The sequence below is a fragment of the Centruroides sculpturatus genome, unplaced genomic scaffold (assembly GCF_000671375.1).
Source record: "Centruroides sculpturatus isolate CEXI.00-Female unplaced genomic scaffold, Cexi_2.0 scaffold117, whole genome shotgun sequence".
Lineage (NCBI taxonomy): Eukaryota > Metazoa > Arthropoda > Arachnida > Scorpiones > Buthidae > Centruroides > Centruroides sculpturatus.
In genome coordinates this window covers 89,693-107,892 of record NW_019384308.1, presented here as the reverse complement: position 1 = coordinate 107,892, position 18,200 = coordinate 89,693, and the positions used below count along the sequence as shown (strand labels likewise).

At 31.7% G+C, this 18,200-nt stretch overlaps 2 protein-coding genes across 6 annotated transcripts in view; one reads left to right on the top strand and one right to left on the bottom strand.

Moving 5' to 3' along the window:
- LOC111620109 (DNA endonuclease RBBP8-like) lies at window positions 1–9,817 on the top strand. Of its 4 annotated transcripts, none has more exons than XM_023361968.1 (10): window positions 1–62; window positions 1,422–1,581; window positions 1,786–1,840; window positions 4,100–4,206; window positions 4,281–4,320; window positions 4,390–5,090; window positions 9,169–9,229; window positions 9,294–9,399; window positions 9,462–9,609; window positions 9,676–9,817. In XM_023361968.1, the coding sequence occupies exons 2-10, from the start codon at window positions 1,479–1,481 to the stop codon at window positions 9,765–9,767; spliced, it is 1,413 nt and encodes a 470-aa protein (XP_023217736.1). In that variant the 5' UTR covers window positions 1–62; window positions 1,422–1,478; the 3' UTR covers window positions 9,768–9,817. The 4 variants fall into 4 exon arrangements, with proteins under 4 accessions (XP_023217736.1, XP_023217750.1, XP_023217744.1 ...); XM_023361982.1 differs by lacking the exon at window positions 1–62 and adding an exon at window positions 1,289–1,303; XM_023361976.1 differs by lacking the exon at window positions 1–62 and having other exon boundaries at window positions 1,322–1,581.
- LOC111620097 (WD repeat-containing protein 48-like) overlaps window positions 9,762–18,200 on the bottom strand; it is a 64,809-nt gene continuing 56,370 nt past the window's right edge. For both annotated transcript variants that reach the window (XM_023361945.1, XM_023361955.1), the window contains exons 16-19: window positions 15,235–15,349; window positions 15,086–15,162; window positions 10,294–10,501; window positions 9,762–10,220 (exon numbers count right to left, since the gene is read on the bottom strand). In XM_023361945.1, coding sequence (XP_023217713.1) covers window positions 10,128–10,220; window positions 10,294–10,501; window positions 15,086–15,162; window positions 15,235–15,349 — 493 coding nt within the window. In that variant the 3' untranslated portion in view covers window positions 9,762–10,127. The remainder of the gene's footprint in view (window positions 10,221–10,293; window positions 10,502–15,085; window positions 15,163–15,234; window positions 15,350–18,200) is intronic.

Sequence of the window (18,200 nt, the reverse complement as noted above, 5' to 3'; positions counted from 1 at the left end):
TGTAGTTGTAAACACGTGTGGCGGTTGATTCGATTTGAAACAAGCGTAAACGTTATATTCAAGTAAGAATTTGATTTCTTATACTCTTATAATGCAATGTTTTGTATAGATTATTGCTCTAAATTTCTTAGAATATGAAATATAGGCTCAAGTTATTGTGTCAGGGCGCGGTATCGAATGAACAAATGTATAAAATTGGTTATCTGATCACATGTTTTACTGATAATGCCAATTGTGTAATGCTTTAAAAGAAAAAAAAAAACAAAAATATACAGCGATCACGTTCAAAACATGAAGCACTCATTCATTACATGACATACTGTAACGTGCCATAACTTAATAAGTAGATTTACAACCCACGCCTTTGGTTGAAGGCATGATTCTTTTGATAAATTTTATCAAATTTCTCAAGATCTGTAACGATTCATGACGTAAATCATTGAAAAAATCGAAATAGACTAACATTGAAATTATAAAATGGAAATTTGTCCTTCATAACAATGTTCAAATGAGTTTACAGTATAAGTTACTTTTAGTTAAATGTTAAGGTATATATGTATATACAAATTATCTAAAAGTAACAACCCCATATGTTTGTATTGAGGAGACAATTTTGTTGAAAAATACAATAAAAAAAATCCTAGAATTTTAATGATTATGACATTAATAGTTTCATAGATATATTATTCATGCAAACGACTTAATGTCTCGTGATTTGAATGTTAATCTACGAGAGATTTTTAAAATATTAGTAACATTATGCTAAATAGCCGGAGATAAATGCAGAAGAATACTGTGATAAATAATAAGGACAAAGTTATGAGACATTTACATTTTATAAAATAATAAATTATATAATTTTCTGTACAGGATGATTACTATTCTAAGAATTATATGCTAAATATAAGAGTATTTAATCTGATATTTAATATGTTAGATACATTAGAAGGCTAAAAAGATGTTGTATTTATTGATTTTAATAAAGTAAAATCTATTTAAAAAGTAATGAGAAATTAGAATTTAAAAGAGATATTACATAATCAGAATGATTTAATGGCATTTCTTGATTGTAAACATAAAAAATAGGCTGACTACGATTTGATTGCATTGTCATAAATTGTGATTAGAATGGTTTCTTACAAAACTAGCGCTTATTCATCATGTTATTGAACTTATTTGTAAATTAGAAGACTTGTTTTTTTTCTTACAAAGGGAGAGGCAAGGACGAATTAACAGTATTAAGTAGGCCACGCAAAATGCCATGACAAAAAATCGTAAAAATTAATCCGATATTTTAAAAAATGTTCGTTTGAGAAATTAAATAAAATTTAATTTAAAGTTACATTCAAATCTGTATAGATGTTTTATTTATTAATAATGTCGTTATGACATCTTAAGGTATAATTTTATACATTATGTAGTTTAAATAGAAAAACGGATTGACGGCGTTTCTTCTCAAAACTCATCGGTATTTCGTAATGTCCGAGGCAAAGAATATGTGTAACGAGGACGTCGTGAGGTCTCCCTCGGTTGACTTTTTGCTTAAACAAGTATACTTGGCGCACAAAACGAAAGTTAAAGGTGAGATCATTTTTAATTGAGTTATTATCCTTGAGAAATGAAGATTAGATAAGTTATCTTTTATTTGTCATGAGTCAAAATTTAATTTTAGAAACAAAAATAGCTTATAAATTATTAAATGCAATCCTGTAATAAATGCATTAGTCATCTGATTACAACTCTTTAATTTTAATAAAATATGTAATTTTTATTTTTTCTCTCTAGCCCTTGAAGCTGAAATTCAAAAGCTGAAGACAGAATTACTTGAAGAGAAGAACAGGTAAGTTTAATAATAATTTAGAGTTCTTGATGTTGCTAATTTGATGATATTTTGGTGGAATATTATCAAAATTTGAAAAAAAATAAATTTAAAACATGCATTAGCATAAATTTTCTTTCAAAAATATAAAAGTATTGAAAATTATACCCTGTATGTCCTCAAAAAATACACATTATATTAACAGTATTGATTCTCCTGTACAGACTGCTATCTCGGGAAAGCATTAATGCTAGAAAGTATGACATTAAATAAATTTAATTTTAAGGAAAAATATCTTTTCACATGTTTTATTTCAAATTCTTTACAAATAAATATCATTATTTATTCCAATTGACATTGCTGTTCTTATTATTGACTTTGACCTATAAAACTAAAACTGACACCAAAATGTAAATGCTTGGTATTTACTAATACAAATTCTGACACCTTGACTAAATATATGAAAATATTTAAATGAGAGTAATAAATTTATGTAGTAGAGTGTAACTTTCAACACATTTTTTAACCGCATGAAATTGTTTTGGTAAACAAGTCATGTATAGAATTGTTAGTCTACTAGAAACAAAATAAAATTTACTTCGGCTAACTTATTTTTATGTTAACATTGTTAATTAACCTAATATGTAAGTGAAAATTTCTTTTGTATTCTTTCCAACCTATGGGTACTAAGAAGGGATTTCTTCAAACCTATTGTAGGTTTGTCTAAGCCCATAATTGGACTTGACATATCTGGGATAGACCACCCCAAAAAATTTCTGTGGTGTTTTGATTGCCTGGATTTGATCCTGAGTCCTCCAGAGTGGTAGGCTGACTCCTTAAACATGGCAGTCATATCTGAAAATCAGATCCAATAAGTATTTTTTTATGTTCAAGAGAAACTATAAAAATCATAGCAATTTTTCTGTAAACAACAATCTCCATTAAAACTGATAAAATGTATTATTCTCTTGAAGCTGGACTGAAACATTTGGAAAAAAGAAACAATGTCTACTGAATGACTAACAGTTTTCTTAAATGGAGGTAAGAAATTACTGTATTTTCAAAGGGTAATCTGAACATGAAAGTTTCTTGGAAAACTATATGAATATCTTGAGAGGTTCATAGCCATCATTATTAGAGAATGTTGAATATATTACAACTGATAACTGCAAATTATTTCTTACATTGAAAGATATAATACATAAGGGAATAAGAACAGAAAACTTGAAAATAGTTTATGAAATTATATGCTTTATTCATAATATGGTTTACTGTTGTTTACTATGCTAATACTCTGTTGCAGGCATATATACAGGATGTCTGGAACCACAGCAGTTATGTTGATATTTGTTTATTCTTTTACATGTACTGTATGCTGAGTAAGGATGAACAAATTCAAGTCATTTTGATGATAGGGGATCCACAGTCAGTTTGAAGTTGCCAAAGAGTTTAACAGTCTGCATCCAGACTTCCCATCAATCAAATACAGCAGTCTGCAACCTGTTAAACTCTTTGGCAACTTCAGACTGACTGTGGACCCCTCACTATCAGAATAACGAATTTGTTCCTCTTTAGTAAGCAACATGTTTTGTTTGTAAAATATATAGAAGTTATGTTGTTTGTAAACAAACAACATAACTTCTATATGAAAAACAGTTGCATTAATTAAGGACTGCAAAAATGATATATAAGATGTACGTACATTTGATTGCCTCATGAAATAATTTTAGCTACAACTATGCATTTTGGTGAAGCATTACAAATATCATCATACTGTACAACTCTTTAGGAACTGCACAAATAGGGCCAGTTTCAGCTTTTACTTCTTTGCCACAACTGTGTGGATGACTTTATACTGTTAGCTTTCAGCAGCATAAAGTTTATCAGAAAGATCTTATGTAATTTTCTGTGTATAACCCACAAAATTTGCTAGAATACACAGCCTGTCCACAGGAAATTATGAAAATTCATTTGTTATAGTGACATAAGGACAATTCTAGAAAGAGTTTGATCATAGCATAGACTAGGATTCTTCTTCGGCGAAATCAATGACATTTTTCTTTTACATTTCTACACTCGTGTATGTAAATATATATAATAAATCTAAGTAATATACAAGATAAATTGCATATGTGAGTGGAAATTCTCACATAATGTACTCAAAATTCTTTTTTTAACATTAATTTATTAACATTTACTATAGAGAAATAATAGAATAATTCATTACTAAACGTATCTGTCAGTCAAATAGAGAAATCTTTTTTCTTTCCTTATTAACAGAAACAACGAATGTGCACAATGCAAGAATCTACAATCCTCTTTAAAGAAGTGTAGAGAGAATTATTCCAATGCTTTAACAGAACAAAAAAGAAGGATAGAGCAGTTAGGTATGTTTATGTGGGACAATCGTTAAATCTTATCTATGATTAAATATTGATATTTTAAATATATTTTATTTCAGAGATTCAGTTATCATCATTACAAGACACCTCCTTATTTAAGTAAGTATAGTTTCGATACATTTAATGTAACCATTTCTGAAAAGTATTCAAAATTTTTTATATTTTTAGTACTAGATCAGAATCTGAATATCCTCTGAAAAGAAATAACGACACAGAAAAGTCGTTTAATACAGCTAAAAAGTTAAAAAATGATAAAGCATTAAACACTGCACCTATCAAGTCACTCCAATGTAATCAATATAACTTTTTGAGATGTGAGGAGTCAGTTTTAACTCCACAAAAACTGAGCAATACTCTTTTTGTTCAGGGAACAACAGATACAGACTTTATAAATGAATTACTTGATGTTCCCAATGTTATCATAACAGAAACATTAGATGTTGATACTTTGAAACTTCAACAATTGCTTCCAGAGACGAAAGATTCTAGACAAAATTCTTCCAAAACAGGCTCCGACAGTCTTACCATTGCATCACCTTCTCTCTTATCTCATCCAAAACCATTAATAACTAACCATTTGAGCAGCAGTTCTACTTCGGATGTGCATTTTTCATCAGAGAATGAAGATACGCATTTTGAAGAGGTTATCGACATTTCAAACGAAACAGGAAATTTGGACCACAAACACTTAACAGGCTTTGAAACTGATAAAGATGCCATTGAAACTGGAAACAAAGCAAAAGATAGTTTTTCTGATATAGATGAAACTTATTTACCATTAGTGTCAAGCACGAAAGAAAATGATCAAGGTTTTATAGAAGCAGATGATGATATTACGATAATTGAAGAAATTCCAGTACCTGAAACAGGTAAGTATTTTTATAATTTTATGTTAAATTACTACATTTAATTATCTGAATGTAAAAATCAAACTTTTGCTAAAGTATTTTGGCAAAACTATTGATCAAATTTTGATTTTTTTCACTCTCCTGAATGTGTTTTATGTTATAGGAAGTCAAAATGTTTTCAGAATTGTGGTTTATAGCACTGTAATGGTAGGGCATATGGAAATGCTTAGCTAATCACCTTCAAAGGAGGACACTTTAGTGCTCAAACACATTTGTCCCATTGATCCTGAAAGAAGAACCATTGGAAGACTTCTTTTGGAATATTTAGTAGTTCAGCTGTTGCATTTGATTTGATAGCCTTCATGGTTGTGAAAAGCATCCCCATGAAACCCTTTTCCAGCATGGGAAACAGCCAAAAGTCACCCAGAGTAAGACAGAGTATGGTGGTTGGGTGATGACAAGAACTCTTGCAATGAGGACCTGTTTCACAACCATGGAGGACATCAAATTGAATGTAATGGCTGTACTCCCAAATATTTCAAAAAGAGCCTTCCAACAGTGTTTTCAACAATGGCAGGATTTACAGGGCATGTGTTTGCTGAAGGATTCTATATTGAAGGCAATTAGGTAAGCTTTCCATATGTCAGTGCTGTATCACAATTCTGGAGACTTTGACTGCCTAAGTAATATAATTTTGTATATGTTGCTCAAAGTAAGAATTATTAATTACTGTAAAATGGGGTTACTTTGACCATTTTTAACTGTTATTCACTTCTATCTAAATTGCCATTGATCTATTTGCATCTGTCAAAACTTTCCAAGATGATGGTATTAGGGGATAAAGCTGTATTTTCTGTGTACTGATCATGTGGAAATTATTTAGTGTTTAGTTTTGAGGTTACTTTGATCCACTTGTGGAATCCAATGATTTTACTGTGCAGGTACACCTGTTGACCAAAGTTAATCCCCTTGAGAAAATGCATAATAAACTGTACTTCAAAATAGAGCTTGTGCATCTAAAGAAGAAAATGAAAATGTTTCAGAAATCCAGTATTTATGCTTTGTTCTTTGGAGACAGTAGACTGCAAAAGTTTTGTATTCCAAATGAAAGCAAGTTCCAGAATAACATATCCAAGTGGTGTTTTTATACGCTTAGGAACACCTATGCACCCCAACACATCAATCCACGAGTAAAACTATTCATTATGTCTTGATGGACATTTCCACAATTTCAAAGAACACATCATTGATTGAATTGTGGCTTCATTTTTGTCAAACCCTCCACTTTATAAGTGAAGGCCATGTATTCTCCAGGCTGCTTAACTAGCAGTTGAAAATGTCATTGGTCTTTGCTTCTCACTGTCGCACTGCTGGAACCAGTATCAGGATCACCAAGATCATTATCATTCAATCCCAGCAACATATCATCAGTATCAGTTGAATCACAAAATAACTTTTCTACTTTGCTGGTCTTATCTATATCTTCAGCAACAACTTGCAGGCATTTCTTTACAGGATTTACTGACTCTTGGGTTACACAGATCCTTTTTCCCAGAAGAAATTAGCAGTTTGAAGCTCTTGCTTCTTGCTGCATGTTTGCCAAATGTTCTTTCAACAGAAAGAACAAAACACTAACAACTTCTTCATCTATCTTTTCATTTCCAGGAAGACAAGACAGTAAGTGCTCAATATCAACAGGAACTATTCTACACTTACAAAATCCTGATTTGTTTTCTCTTGTAGTTGGTGCCAAAGTATCTGTGAGCTACTTGAGCAATTTTGTAAACTTTGGCAATACCTGTTCTTTTCTCCAAGCCATTTCATCAGCCAAAAAAAAAGGCAATGTTGAGCAGTTGTGTGATGTGGGTGGAGTTAGGGGAGGCACACCATATAAATATTGTGTTCTCTGTAGATTTTGAAGACAATCATATTAATATGCAACAGGTTATCTCCAATATAGATATGTTTGCTTGGATCTTTTAACACTTGGGGAAGAATTACCTTCTTAAACCATTCTTGAAATGATGCTGTCAAACCATCCACCGGTGGTGTTGGAGTAATGACATTTTTCTGGCCCTATGTCCTAAAGACATTTTGATTTCTATATCACAAACAGTTCTAGATGTTTACCCCCAGCATTGGCAGCAAACATAATGGATATGGATGATTTTGATGATTTCAAAAACACACCAGATAATTTGTACCCGATTTTATTATAATTTTCTTTTGGCCAGGATTGTCAACTAGGGTTTGTTTCATCATAATTCCATGTCTCTCATTAGGCATTCTCAAGAAGTGTGGCCAAATTTATGAAGTATTTTACTAGGAATCTTTGGTGATTGCTGCTCTGCACCATTTGATGTTATACTGTTGCTACTGTTATACTGCTATGTCATTTGAGGAAACAATAGCCTGGGTTCATTATTTACAAAACTCTACACCCATCTTCCCTGCTGATCCAGACAGCCTTTGATGATTAGATGTAAATACATGTCAATCAATGGAAATCCATGTTCAGCTAATGAATATGTGTCTCTTCTATCTTCTGTGAATATTTGTGGATAGCCTGGTTTATTAGCAATACAACCAGCTAGTTTGTTTTTCATGGTACCTATTGGAATCTCAAAATGATCTGCAGCCTTACATTGATACATATTCCCATTTCTTACAGCTTCTAAGCTTCCTGCAGTTTTTCCTGAGTGTAGTCTGCATTTTTGCAGCTCCTAGTCATCTGTTTATAGATCTTGATATCTGACATAAAGATGTAGCAAAATATTGTTTATAAAATACAAATACATTTGCCAAAAAAACAGAATAACTTGCAAAATGATATAATACTAACTTCACGGGTAATTTGGTTCATATTAGGGCTGGGACAAAGTATCCTCACAATATAGCTTAACATCCTGTTTTCGCAACACTACAAACCAAACACTATGAGAAATGTTCCTTCAGAGTCATCTATCAATGGACGCACAAACAATTTCTCTACTTGCATGTCTGAAGTTGTGCCCGCAGATGAAATCTTTTTCATTAATTGGATCAAAGTAACTCCATTTTATGGTACCAAATTTGTAAAATTTCTAATTGATATGCAGTAGTTAGGATTGGGCTAACAGTAACCTAGATCAAACAAATATTTTGCCATACAAACTGTCCATTCAATGATGATAAACAAAGGGCAGGATCATATTGGTGGTAGTACTTTAGAGACAGATATAGGTTAGAATTAAGGATTCCCAAGATGCTAGTAAACATGTAGGGCATTCACTAAAAATGATGAATGTTCAGGATTTTTTGTTTTAAAGAACAAACTGAAGGGTAACCCTAAGAAAGGGTGCTGATTGAGTTCAGTGTGGATCGCTTTCAGTGGTACAATGAATCTTGTGTGCAGATTGGAAAATGACATCTGTTCATTTGTAAGAGATCTGAATGTTCTTTAGGATGTTCTCAGATAAGAAAAATGAGTGATTTTCAATTGTGATCACAATTGATAATGTCTGAATTAAATAGGTAATGTGTCCAATACTTGTATATATTTTTATTGTATCCGTGTTAAATAATGTACAAATACACTACAAATAAAGTTATAAGCACAAGTAGAAATTGTATTTAGTCATGGTATTACCACATGCATATCACAATATTACTCAATACTGTCTGTACAAAGTTCTTGATCTAATCACAAATAAAGCATTTACATTAGAAATGTTGTAAGTGTATGTTGACAAAAGGAAATTATCTGGAACCTTTTAACAAGGTTATCTGTCAAAATGCCTTTAGGATTGATCTAATTTCAATTCAAAATATCATGATACTGCCAACCTTTACAGGAAGAGGAGAAAAATTAAAATTTGCAGAGCAGAGAAGAGCATATAAATTGTGTTGTGGCCAGTATTTAGGTGAATGTACAATTTGTTCGTTCTTCATGCCACCTAATAAAATTGCCGATTTCATTTTGTATACTGCCAGAAATATAAAATAAATGAACAAGTTACCAACTAAAATGCTTAAAGAAAATACAGTATTTGTCAAAACACTGCTTTTATAAATTTAAATCAATTGTTTCACTTAAAATGATGATATCAACACTTTTCAGATGAACCCAAGGATAAAGTTCATGTTATGTTAAACAGTTTTGGAGGATGCAGTTTTGACAAGTAAGACATTTTAATGTAGTATACCTTATGTAAATGAACTTTTTGCTAAAATTTGCTTTTATAGACCACCTGCAAAAGAAGAAGTGAAATATAAATACAAAGAAGAATGTGTTAGAAAGAAAGACGAGCGAAGAAAGTTGCCTGGACACAACTGTAATCAATGCAAACAGGTACAATAGATGTTATTAAATATTTCTGTTCCAATACTTAATTTTTCCTTTCTATGTCACAGTATTACGATCAGCTTGAATTGACAGACAGCGAGAAAGCCAAGAGAATGAAGAAGTGTTCTAGACATAGAGCACTATATAGTCCACCCCAAACACCAGAACACTATTGGGAACTTGATTTTCCCAATACTGCAGTTTGTAAAGAAAGAGGTAAATGCTTATTGTTGCTGCCGAATTTGTGTGAAAAACTCTACTAAAGTATTTTTGAAATTTCAGGCTACATCAACGAAACACAAAAGCGAGAGCTAAAGACTCGCAGACGAAATCCCCTCCAATTTAAACAAGAAAGAGACGAGAAAGCATTCTGAAATGTAAATTATTTATTTACAAAATGTACATGAAAGACTTGAGCAATGAAGGTTATGATTATGATAACTATACATACTGGTTTTTAACAAAATTCTTTCTATCGATCAATGATACTTGATTTTAAGTATTGTTACTACTAGCATCGTAAAGAATTAGTGGAAAACTCGCAACTTTGTAACATGTACTTCTCATTTTCTTAGTAACATTTATTTTTGTCTAATAAATAAGACTGTATATAAACAAGTTTCTGTAACTATAACATGTTATAATATATACAATGCAAATGTACAGTGAGTAGGTGGCTAATTGGCACACTTATCAAATGAGAATGTTGGTCATTCAATAACTGTTTATGCAGTTTACTTAATTGGCCTATAATTTAACACTAGATCTCCGCCACTTTTCCATATAAAGTGTCGAACCGTCCGCAAATCCATATTGGGATCTAATATCTGTTGGATAAAATATAATTTTAATATTTTACAAAAGAAGACTAGCTGAAGATTTTAAATAATAAAAAAAGACCTGATCTTGACATAGAAGTTCCACCTTCTCTTCTGCTATCGACGTTCTCTCGTCGTCTCTTTCCGGTTCTTGTTTCTCTTGGTTTCCGGAACCACCTGATTGACTAGCCGTCTGAGAACCGGTATCCGATCCTGCTCCCATAATTTTCTCATAGACATGTTCTATTACCTTTCTGACTTGCAGCATGTCACTGGCAGACAGCCTTTCCCTTTGAGAAAATAATTATATATTAATATATTGTATTAAATTCTTGGAATTGTAGAGAAGCGACAATTTGTGATAAAAGAAAGTTAGTAAAAATCTACAAAGGAAAATTAGTACAAATTTTGTCATTGATTAATGTTTCACGCAACAAGTTTTGTGAATGGATCATTTCTTTATGTTGTCGTAAAAAATTTGCACGGATACGAATTTTTCATCTGCTAATTTTAATAAAAAGAGCTTGTTTTGTCATTGGTTTTAACAGATTTAGAATAAACTTGTTCATAAATTTTATTTTTTTTTAATATATTGCAAAATATATATTTTATTTTCATTTTAATTATATATTTTTAAAAGTTGTAGTGATATTGTAAATTTTTATTTTATTTATGAATGTTAATATTAACTACAAGGAAAAAATAAAATGTTTGTTTATTTAAAGCATAATAAATAGTTTTGAAACTCTGATAATTGTTATTTTTCTTCTAAAAATATGGCCACTTAACTCAGCTTTTTAATTATATGCTTCTTTACATATTATATTTCTTCAATTTTGTTAAGTAATAATAGCAGAAAAAACAATACAAATGCCATGAAGTAGGTAATATTTAGCCATTTATTTCCACGCTCTTCTGCAATATAACAACTTAAAAAGGATTCAAATTAATGATGCAGTTATTAACATGATATAAACATAATTTTGTATGGGATAACCAAAAATGTCCATTAATGATACAAGATGTGACAATTTAATTCCTGGAATGGCTGTGTAGTGTCACCTGTGACATAATTACATCAAAATGATGTGCATTCGTGTTTGAACTAATACATGTGTAAATTTCAGGCTGATAGAGCTAGTTATTAATTATCTATTGCAAGGGTCACTAACTTTTTTCACAACAGGCCAGACAACAGTGAATGACAAGTGCGGTTTGCATAACCATTTTGTTCAAAACAGTACACTGGATACACAAAATATAAAGACAACCAACATATTTATTAACCAATACACAAACACGATTACTGCAGCAAGCTGGTAATCTCTTTTCTTAGAAACTTTATTGTAGGTGCTTACACAAAAAGTGCTCTGATATCCAGTCATAAAGTTGCCGAATTTTTTATTTCACTGATTTTCCTAAAAATTATATTACTGTCAGATGCAAAAATTAGATTGAACCAATTTTGGCAATTTTACTTAGACTTATTTTAATTTTTCTACATAGTAAGTTTATCTACAATCTATGATATTTCCATATAAATAATTATATTTTAGCTCATTTGTGGCACAGCGTGGCAGCAGGCCAAATGAGCTGATCTTGCGGGCCATAATTTGGTGACCCCTGATCTATTGAGAAGGTAATAGTTATCTATGTGTACTCTTTGGCATAAAAATACATGACCAAAATTTGGAGCCATGTATTATTAAACTGTGTGAAAATTGGCAAATGCACTACCGAAACTTATAACTGTTGCAAATGGCATACAGTGAAGATGCTATGCATGTTGTACTTACAGTTTAAGACTATGTTGATGTGTTTCTTCAATCACAAGGGAATAGTCCAAGAATTTATTGAACAGGGACAAACAGTCAACCAACAATGCTATATAGAAGTACTGCAGGGATTACAAGATTCTGTTTGAAGAAAAAGACCTGAACTGTGGCCTGACCAGTTGTGGATCATTCATCACAACAATGCACTTATTGTGAGATATTTTCTGGCCAAAAAGCAATTATTCAATTAGATCATCCTGCCCATTCACCCAACTTAGCTCCCTGTAATTTCTGGCTATTTCCAAAATTAAAAGGTGCGCTGAAAGAACAAAGACTTTCTAATATAACTGATATCTGATAGAATGTGAGACATTTTCTGTAATACTGTTGAGCAACTGAGTTCCAGACCTGCTTCCAGAAATGGGACTGCCATTTAAGACCATCATGCATAAGGAGAGTACATTGAGGGTGATAGTAGCGATCTTTATAGTTCTAATCAAAAGTTTCTGTAGGCACAAAGTAAAAATGGGCAGTTTTTGAGTTAGTCCAGATACAAAAAACAGCATGATTCATGCACACGTGAGACCCTATATTTTTGTTTCAAAACGTAAACTGGCAATTCCAACAGAGTTCGTTTCAACTGTTATTAGGTCTCTTGAGAGGAGTGTGCTCATGAGCCAAATTGAGTAGTAGTTTAAAAAAAAAAAAGGATTTAGGGAATCAGCATGTGTGGAAATTGTTTTTGCATCCTGGTTAGGTTTGTCCTAGGTTATAGTAGGTTACTTTAGTTAGTGAGTAAGTTAATGTTTAAGAAAAATAAATAAAATTTTTTTAGGGTCTTGTTCATTTGTCTCTGTCAGTCTGTATTGTCTAGTTTGTCATTGTGTTCGTTTGCTTTTCGTGCTGTCTGTATAGCTGTTAAGTAGTATTAACACTTTGTGTACGGCCAATGTCTTTCTTGTATATATGTATGTATGTATGTTTTTGCATCACGGACTCTCAGTAACTCAAAAACTGTCCATTTTTTTTATTTTGTGCCTGTAGGAACTTTTGATTATAACCACAAAGATTATGCCAAATTCACCAAGACCTATTTCCCATAAGATTTGTGTGAGATTTCCTCTTTTCAATAATTAAATAGAAAGTAATAGATAAAACTGAAAATTATGGTTATCATTGTCAAAACACACATTGCTATGGACCAGTGCTATTCAAAGTGTTTGTCTGTGGAATAGTACTAGTAAACCATTGGCTTTAGTCTGCATAATGTTTCCAGGAAAATAAAAATGACATGGAATAATATCATGATTCCAAAAAAGAAAAATAAAGTAATAACTTTGTCATAAGACTACAGTATTTTATTTATTTTTTAACTCTGCCCTGTGAGCACTAAGAGGCCTTTTTAGCAAGCCCATTATGGATTTGACCAGGCCAACAATGAAGTGGCCAATGGTGAAGTATGTATGACCTCCAAAAAATTCCTGGGGTTTTTCAGCCCGTATGAAATTGAGCAGTAGGCTGCCATCTTAGGCACTTGCATATATTTCAGCCATATAGCTGGCTGGATGGTCATCTAAATACAAAGATTATTAGTGAGCACTCTGGTATTCAAATATCAGGGTACAAACTAATACAATAACTATAATACAGTAATATGGCAAAAATACAGTACTAAACTAGAAAATAGGAAAAAATCTTTCCAGCCTGTCATATCAACTAGTTTGAGAAGCACTGCCATACACTGCGATTCATTTGCAATGAGTAATCACGACGTTTGATGCCACAACAGAAGTTAATAGATAAAGTTATCAAAGTTATCAATTTTCATAAAATTTTTGATAAGGGGTGGAAAGTGGTGTTCATTAAAATAGCTATACCTGGAAGGAAAACAAATAACAGAATCATGTTTATTGTACACATACAGTATAATGGGAGGAAGACATGATTAAATTGACAGGTAATCTTGAGGTACAGAGCACCCAGCATATTGTACCTTATGTGCAAATTTTGCATTTATTGCATGCCGCCTTCATGATGTAGCAACTTTAATGGCCAGTAGTGGCTTGGTGCAATAAAGTTGCTAATGTTGATACCAACTCAAAACTATAATTAATAATTTATTGATTGAGGAGATGAGGAATTAAAAGGACATGTAAAATCAATTAATAATGTATAGTGAAGACTTATTATTTAATTTAGTATTGTTTTCCTGATGCAAAAAGCATCAGGCAAACAATACTAAATTAAATAAACAAACATCATTACTAATAAACCTAATACATTTAAAGCTATACACCAACCAAAGCCGAATATTATGAGGCTAGAATCAGCTATAATATTAAATAATAATAAATCCGGGTAGCGTAATTGGCAACGCATCTGCACAGTAATCAGGAGTTGTGGGTTCGAATCCTGCTTTGGGCTGATTCTTTTCTTCCAGTAGTTCTAAAATTATAATTATTAAATTTATCAAGAGATAGCACCTAACGCCTAATTCTAATGCCAAATTGTCTTATGCCTATTTATCTAAAGATAACCATAACTGAAACACTGATTACATATAATAACTTCAGTTAACTTATTGTTAACATGTTTCTGTAAATATATTTTAACTTCTGATCTGCTCTGTGGGTGCAGAGTGCCTTTTTCAGGCCCTCAATGGGGCAACTGCACAACGAAGAATGGAACCCAACAAATTCAGTACAGACCACCCACCGAAAAATTCCTGGGTTTCACAGAGCAGTAGGTTGATACCTTAACCATCTGGCTGGTATTAAGAGTAAGACCAAAAATGATAATCTTCCAGTGCAGTCAATTTCTTGATGTAATTTTTCTTTGCTCTGTAGTTACTAGAAACTGACAACAGTTAAATTTCTTTCTTAACATAAACAGATGATAATGATATAAAAACTACAGAACTTTTAAAATATAAAACATATATTAAAAATGTGTGAAAAACAGTTCTTTTTATATTCATTTTAATGTTTAAATTCAGAATCTGTTTACTTTTTCTTTAGTTAAAAATAATATTCATTCATAGTAATGATTTATGTTTACTTTAACTGATGTTCTTTCCTTTGATTATGAAAAACAACTTACTTGCGAAGAGGTTTTACTCCTGAAGATGAATGTGGCAATAAATAGAAAGGAATCTTGTTAAATCTTGGCATATTTTTCTACGTAAAAAATGCATTTATTAATTTTCTTCAAATTTTACCTTTCAATGTCTTATGATGATAAACACTTACCGCTACTACGACATCAGTAACCCAACTTGGTACAGTTTCGTGTAACAACAATTCTTCTGTTTCTCTCCCAGCATCACCCACAAGTAACCGTAATAATGTTCGGCCTCCAACCTCTCTAAGAAATATAATTTATATCATAAATAATATACATTTAACTATAAGTGTAGTGACAATATTTTTAGTTTATAAATATTAACTCAACATAATTATACATACATAATTGTATTTATGTAAAAGTTTTCTTATCATTTATATAAACTTCTCAAATCTGAAGTTATTAATACAAGCCAAACAATTGCTGCAATGCATCGGGCTATTGAGCTACCCACTATGGTGGAACTCACACCCACAGCTGGCTGAATGCCATAGTGGGTGATTATAAGGCCATGAGTAACCGTGAAAGCTATATCTAAGTTTAGATACACGGTGTCTCAAATTAAACTTGACATTTCCTAGATGGCTACAACAAAAACTATTCATCAGTCATACCACTACCAGCAGTATATTATAGCTTTGTAAGGAGTTAATTCCAACCCATTCTATTTTGTTTGGGGATTATTTTTAGTTTGTTATTCTATTTATTTTGGGGTGTTTTATTTCATTAAGGCTATGGTTCATTACTACACCTCACCAGTAAAATTCAAAATTAACTCACCTTACTATGATGACTGCTGGTGGAAACTTGTGATGTCATCAAATCCAGAAATGACATCTCAGGGGAGACTTCCGCAGGAAGTTAAAAAAATTATCTCCCACCCCAAATTGTCATCAGAAATGCAATAAAAAAGTTATAAAACTGCTTGTAAGGGAGATAACATGAATTAAAAAGACTGATTACTAGAATGAATGAAGTGTTACGTAAAAAAATTTAATTATTAATAGTAGCCGAAAAATAGCCCTACGCGTTACGGCAATTGTTTGGCTTGTTTTCTTATCAAATAACACTTAATATATTTGTAGATTTATTTTTTACTGAATAAAATATCAAATTTTCTTTGTATTAGATGAAACTGCAAATATTTATATTGAAAATTATAGTAAGGCTAATTTACATAATATGATTATAGCAAACATTTTGATGCATCCAAAAAGTCTGTCAACAAGATTGCCGATGACTCAGATGTTTATATATGCTGAAATACAACTTGCAAGTTGTTCTGAGCATATACAAGAGCTTTCATTTCTCTCTAGAGTGGTGAGAATGCAATCCAATACATGATTCTTATCTCATTATTGATTAGTTCGACAATGTGACAATGAGGAAAAAAATCTGAAACAGCTAAGACTAAGGTTACCAGTAAGTTGTGAATTTGTGAAAAAGAAGCAAATTGATGCGCATTTCAGTTTTGAATGACAAAATATTGGTGGTAGTTGTATTGTGTAAACTAGCTTTTATGTATTCAATATTATTGGATTTTCAAGGAAGTTAATTACAATCAGATTTAAAATTAGCATAATACTGATGAAGTATATATATATATATATATTCAACATCCTGAAGCCTGATATATTGATACTAATCCAAACTTTCACTGTAATTAATTCGGCTATTATTATGCTATAATTAATAATAACTAAGTAATTTGGTACTATGTTAGGCACCATCTCCTATACAAATTAATAATTATAATAATTTATTAAATAATTTGGAATATTCTAGAAGAAAAGAACTAGCCTGTAGTGAGACTTGAACCTGCGACCTCCGCTTACTGTATGGTGTGATTGCCAGTAATGCCATCCGGACTCTGAGCATGTCTTCACTTCCAGATGTATTTAAATTTTGACATAATCACCCACATCTGAATCAAAAACTTGCTTGGGTCAGATGGCATTACTGGCAAGCACACCGCACAGTAAGCGGAGGTCGCAGGTTCAAGTCTCACTATGGGCTAGTTCTTTTCTTCTAGAATATTCCAAATTATTTAATAAATTATAATTATTAATTATAGCCTAATAATAGCCCGAATAATTACAGCAAGAGATCGGATTTGCTATTTGTTAATTTATTTTGTGTATAAGATTGTACAACATAAGGAAACTTTTGAGTAATTAATTAAATTTGTTTAAAAATAATACATAATTAAAATGGGAAAAAATAAAATGCATTTGCAATATATAATGCTGTGGGATTTCTGGAAAGAAAATATTGTGGTCATTATAGCATAAACATTTGCAAAGTTTCTGGAAAATAATTGTCAAAAATAATTTATAGTGAAGTTGACATTGATTAAATCAAAGTCTTAAACGAAAAATGCAAGCCACACTCCTTTCGAAAGTTATGAGGATTGTATACTATTTTGAAATATTTAATTCTAAGTTATTATTATTTTGATAGTAAAAACTGAACACATTTAGTTTAGATTGAAGACATTCTGAAGAATATGCTAGAACCAGAACATCATTTACACATAAAAAATGCAAGTTCAAGCACTTGATTTTGCACAAATTTAAGAAAATTTTAAAGCCTAATTCTGCCTCGCGATCATTAAGAAAACATCAAACAGAGAAGGGATCTAATATCGTCTTTCTCATCAACAACCATTAGGAAAGGATAACTATTTATTGTTAAAGGTATGAGAACATCAACATTTGCCCATATAAGCAGGATGAATCTAACATTGCACGAAACATATATGGTTATGAAAGCAGTGACATTATAGTGTCATCGATAGATATCTCTGACCTGCACACCTGCAGCTTCGTTATTAAATATCCAATCACCTGATCATTTTCCCAGGCCAAAAACGAATATAAGGATGCAGCACCTGTACTTCGAGGTGTTCATCCTTAGGATTCCTTGGAAGACATTCTACCTTCCATAAAAGTCACTCTAGTCTCCTGGAACTCCATATGAATGGACCTGAACCCAGTCCCAGGAGAAGACAACGGTTCAACAACTTGGTTTCACTTCCCCTCTACAGAATGAACATCATGTATGCCTCCACAACAATTGAGAATCACATCTC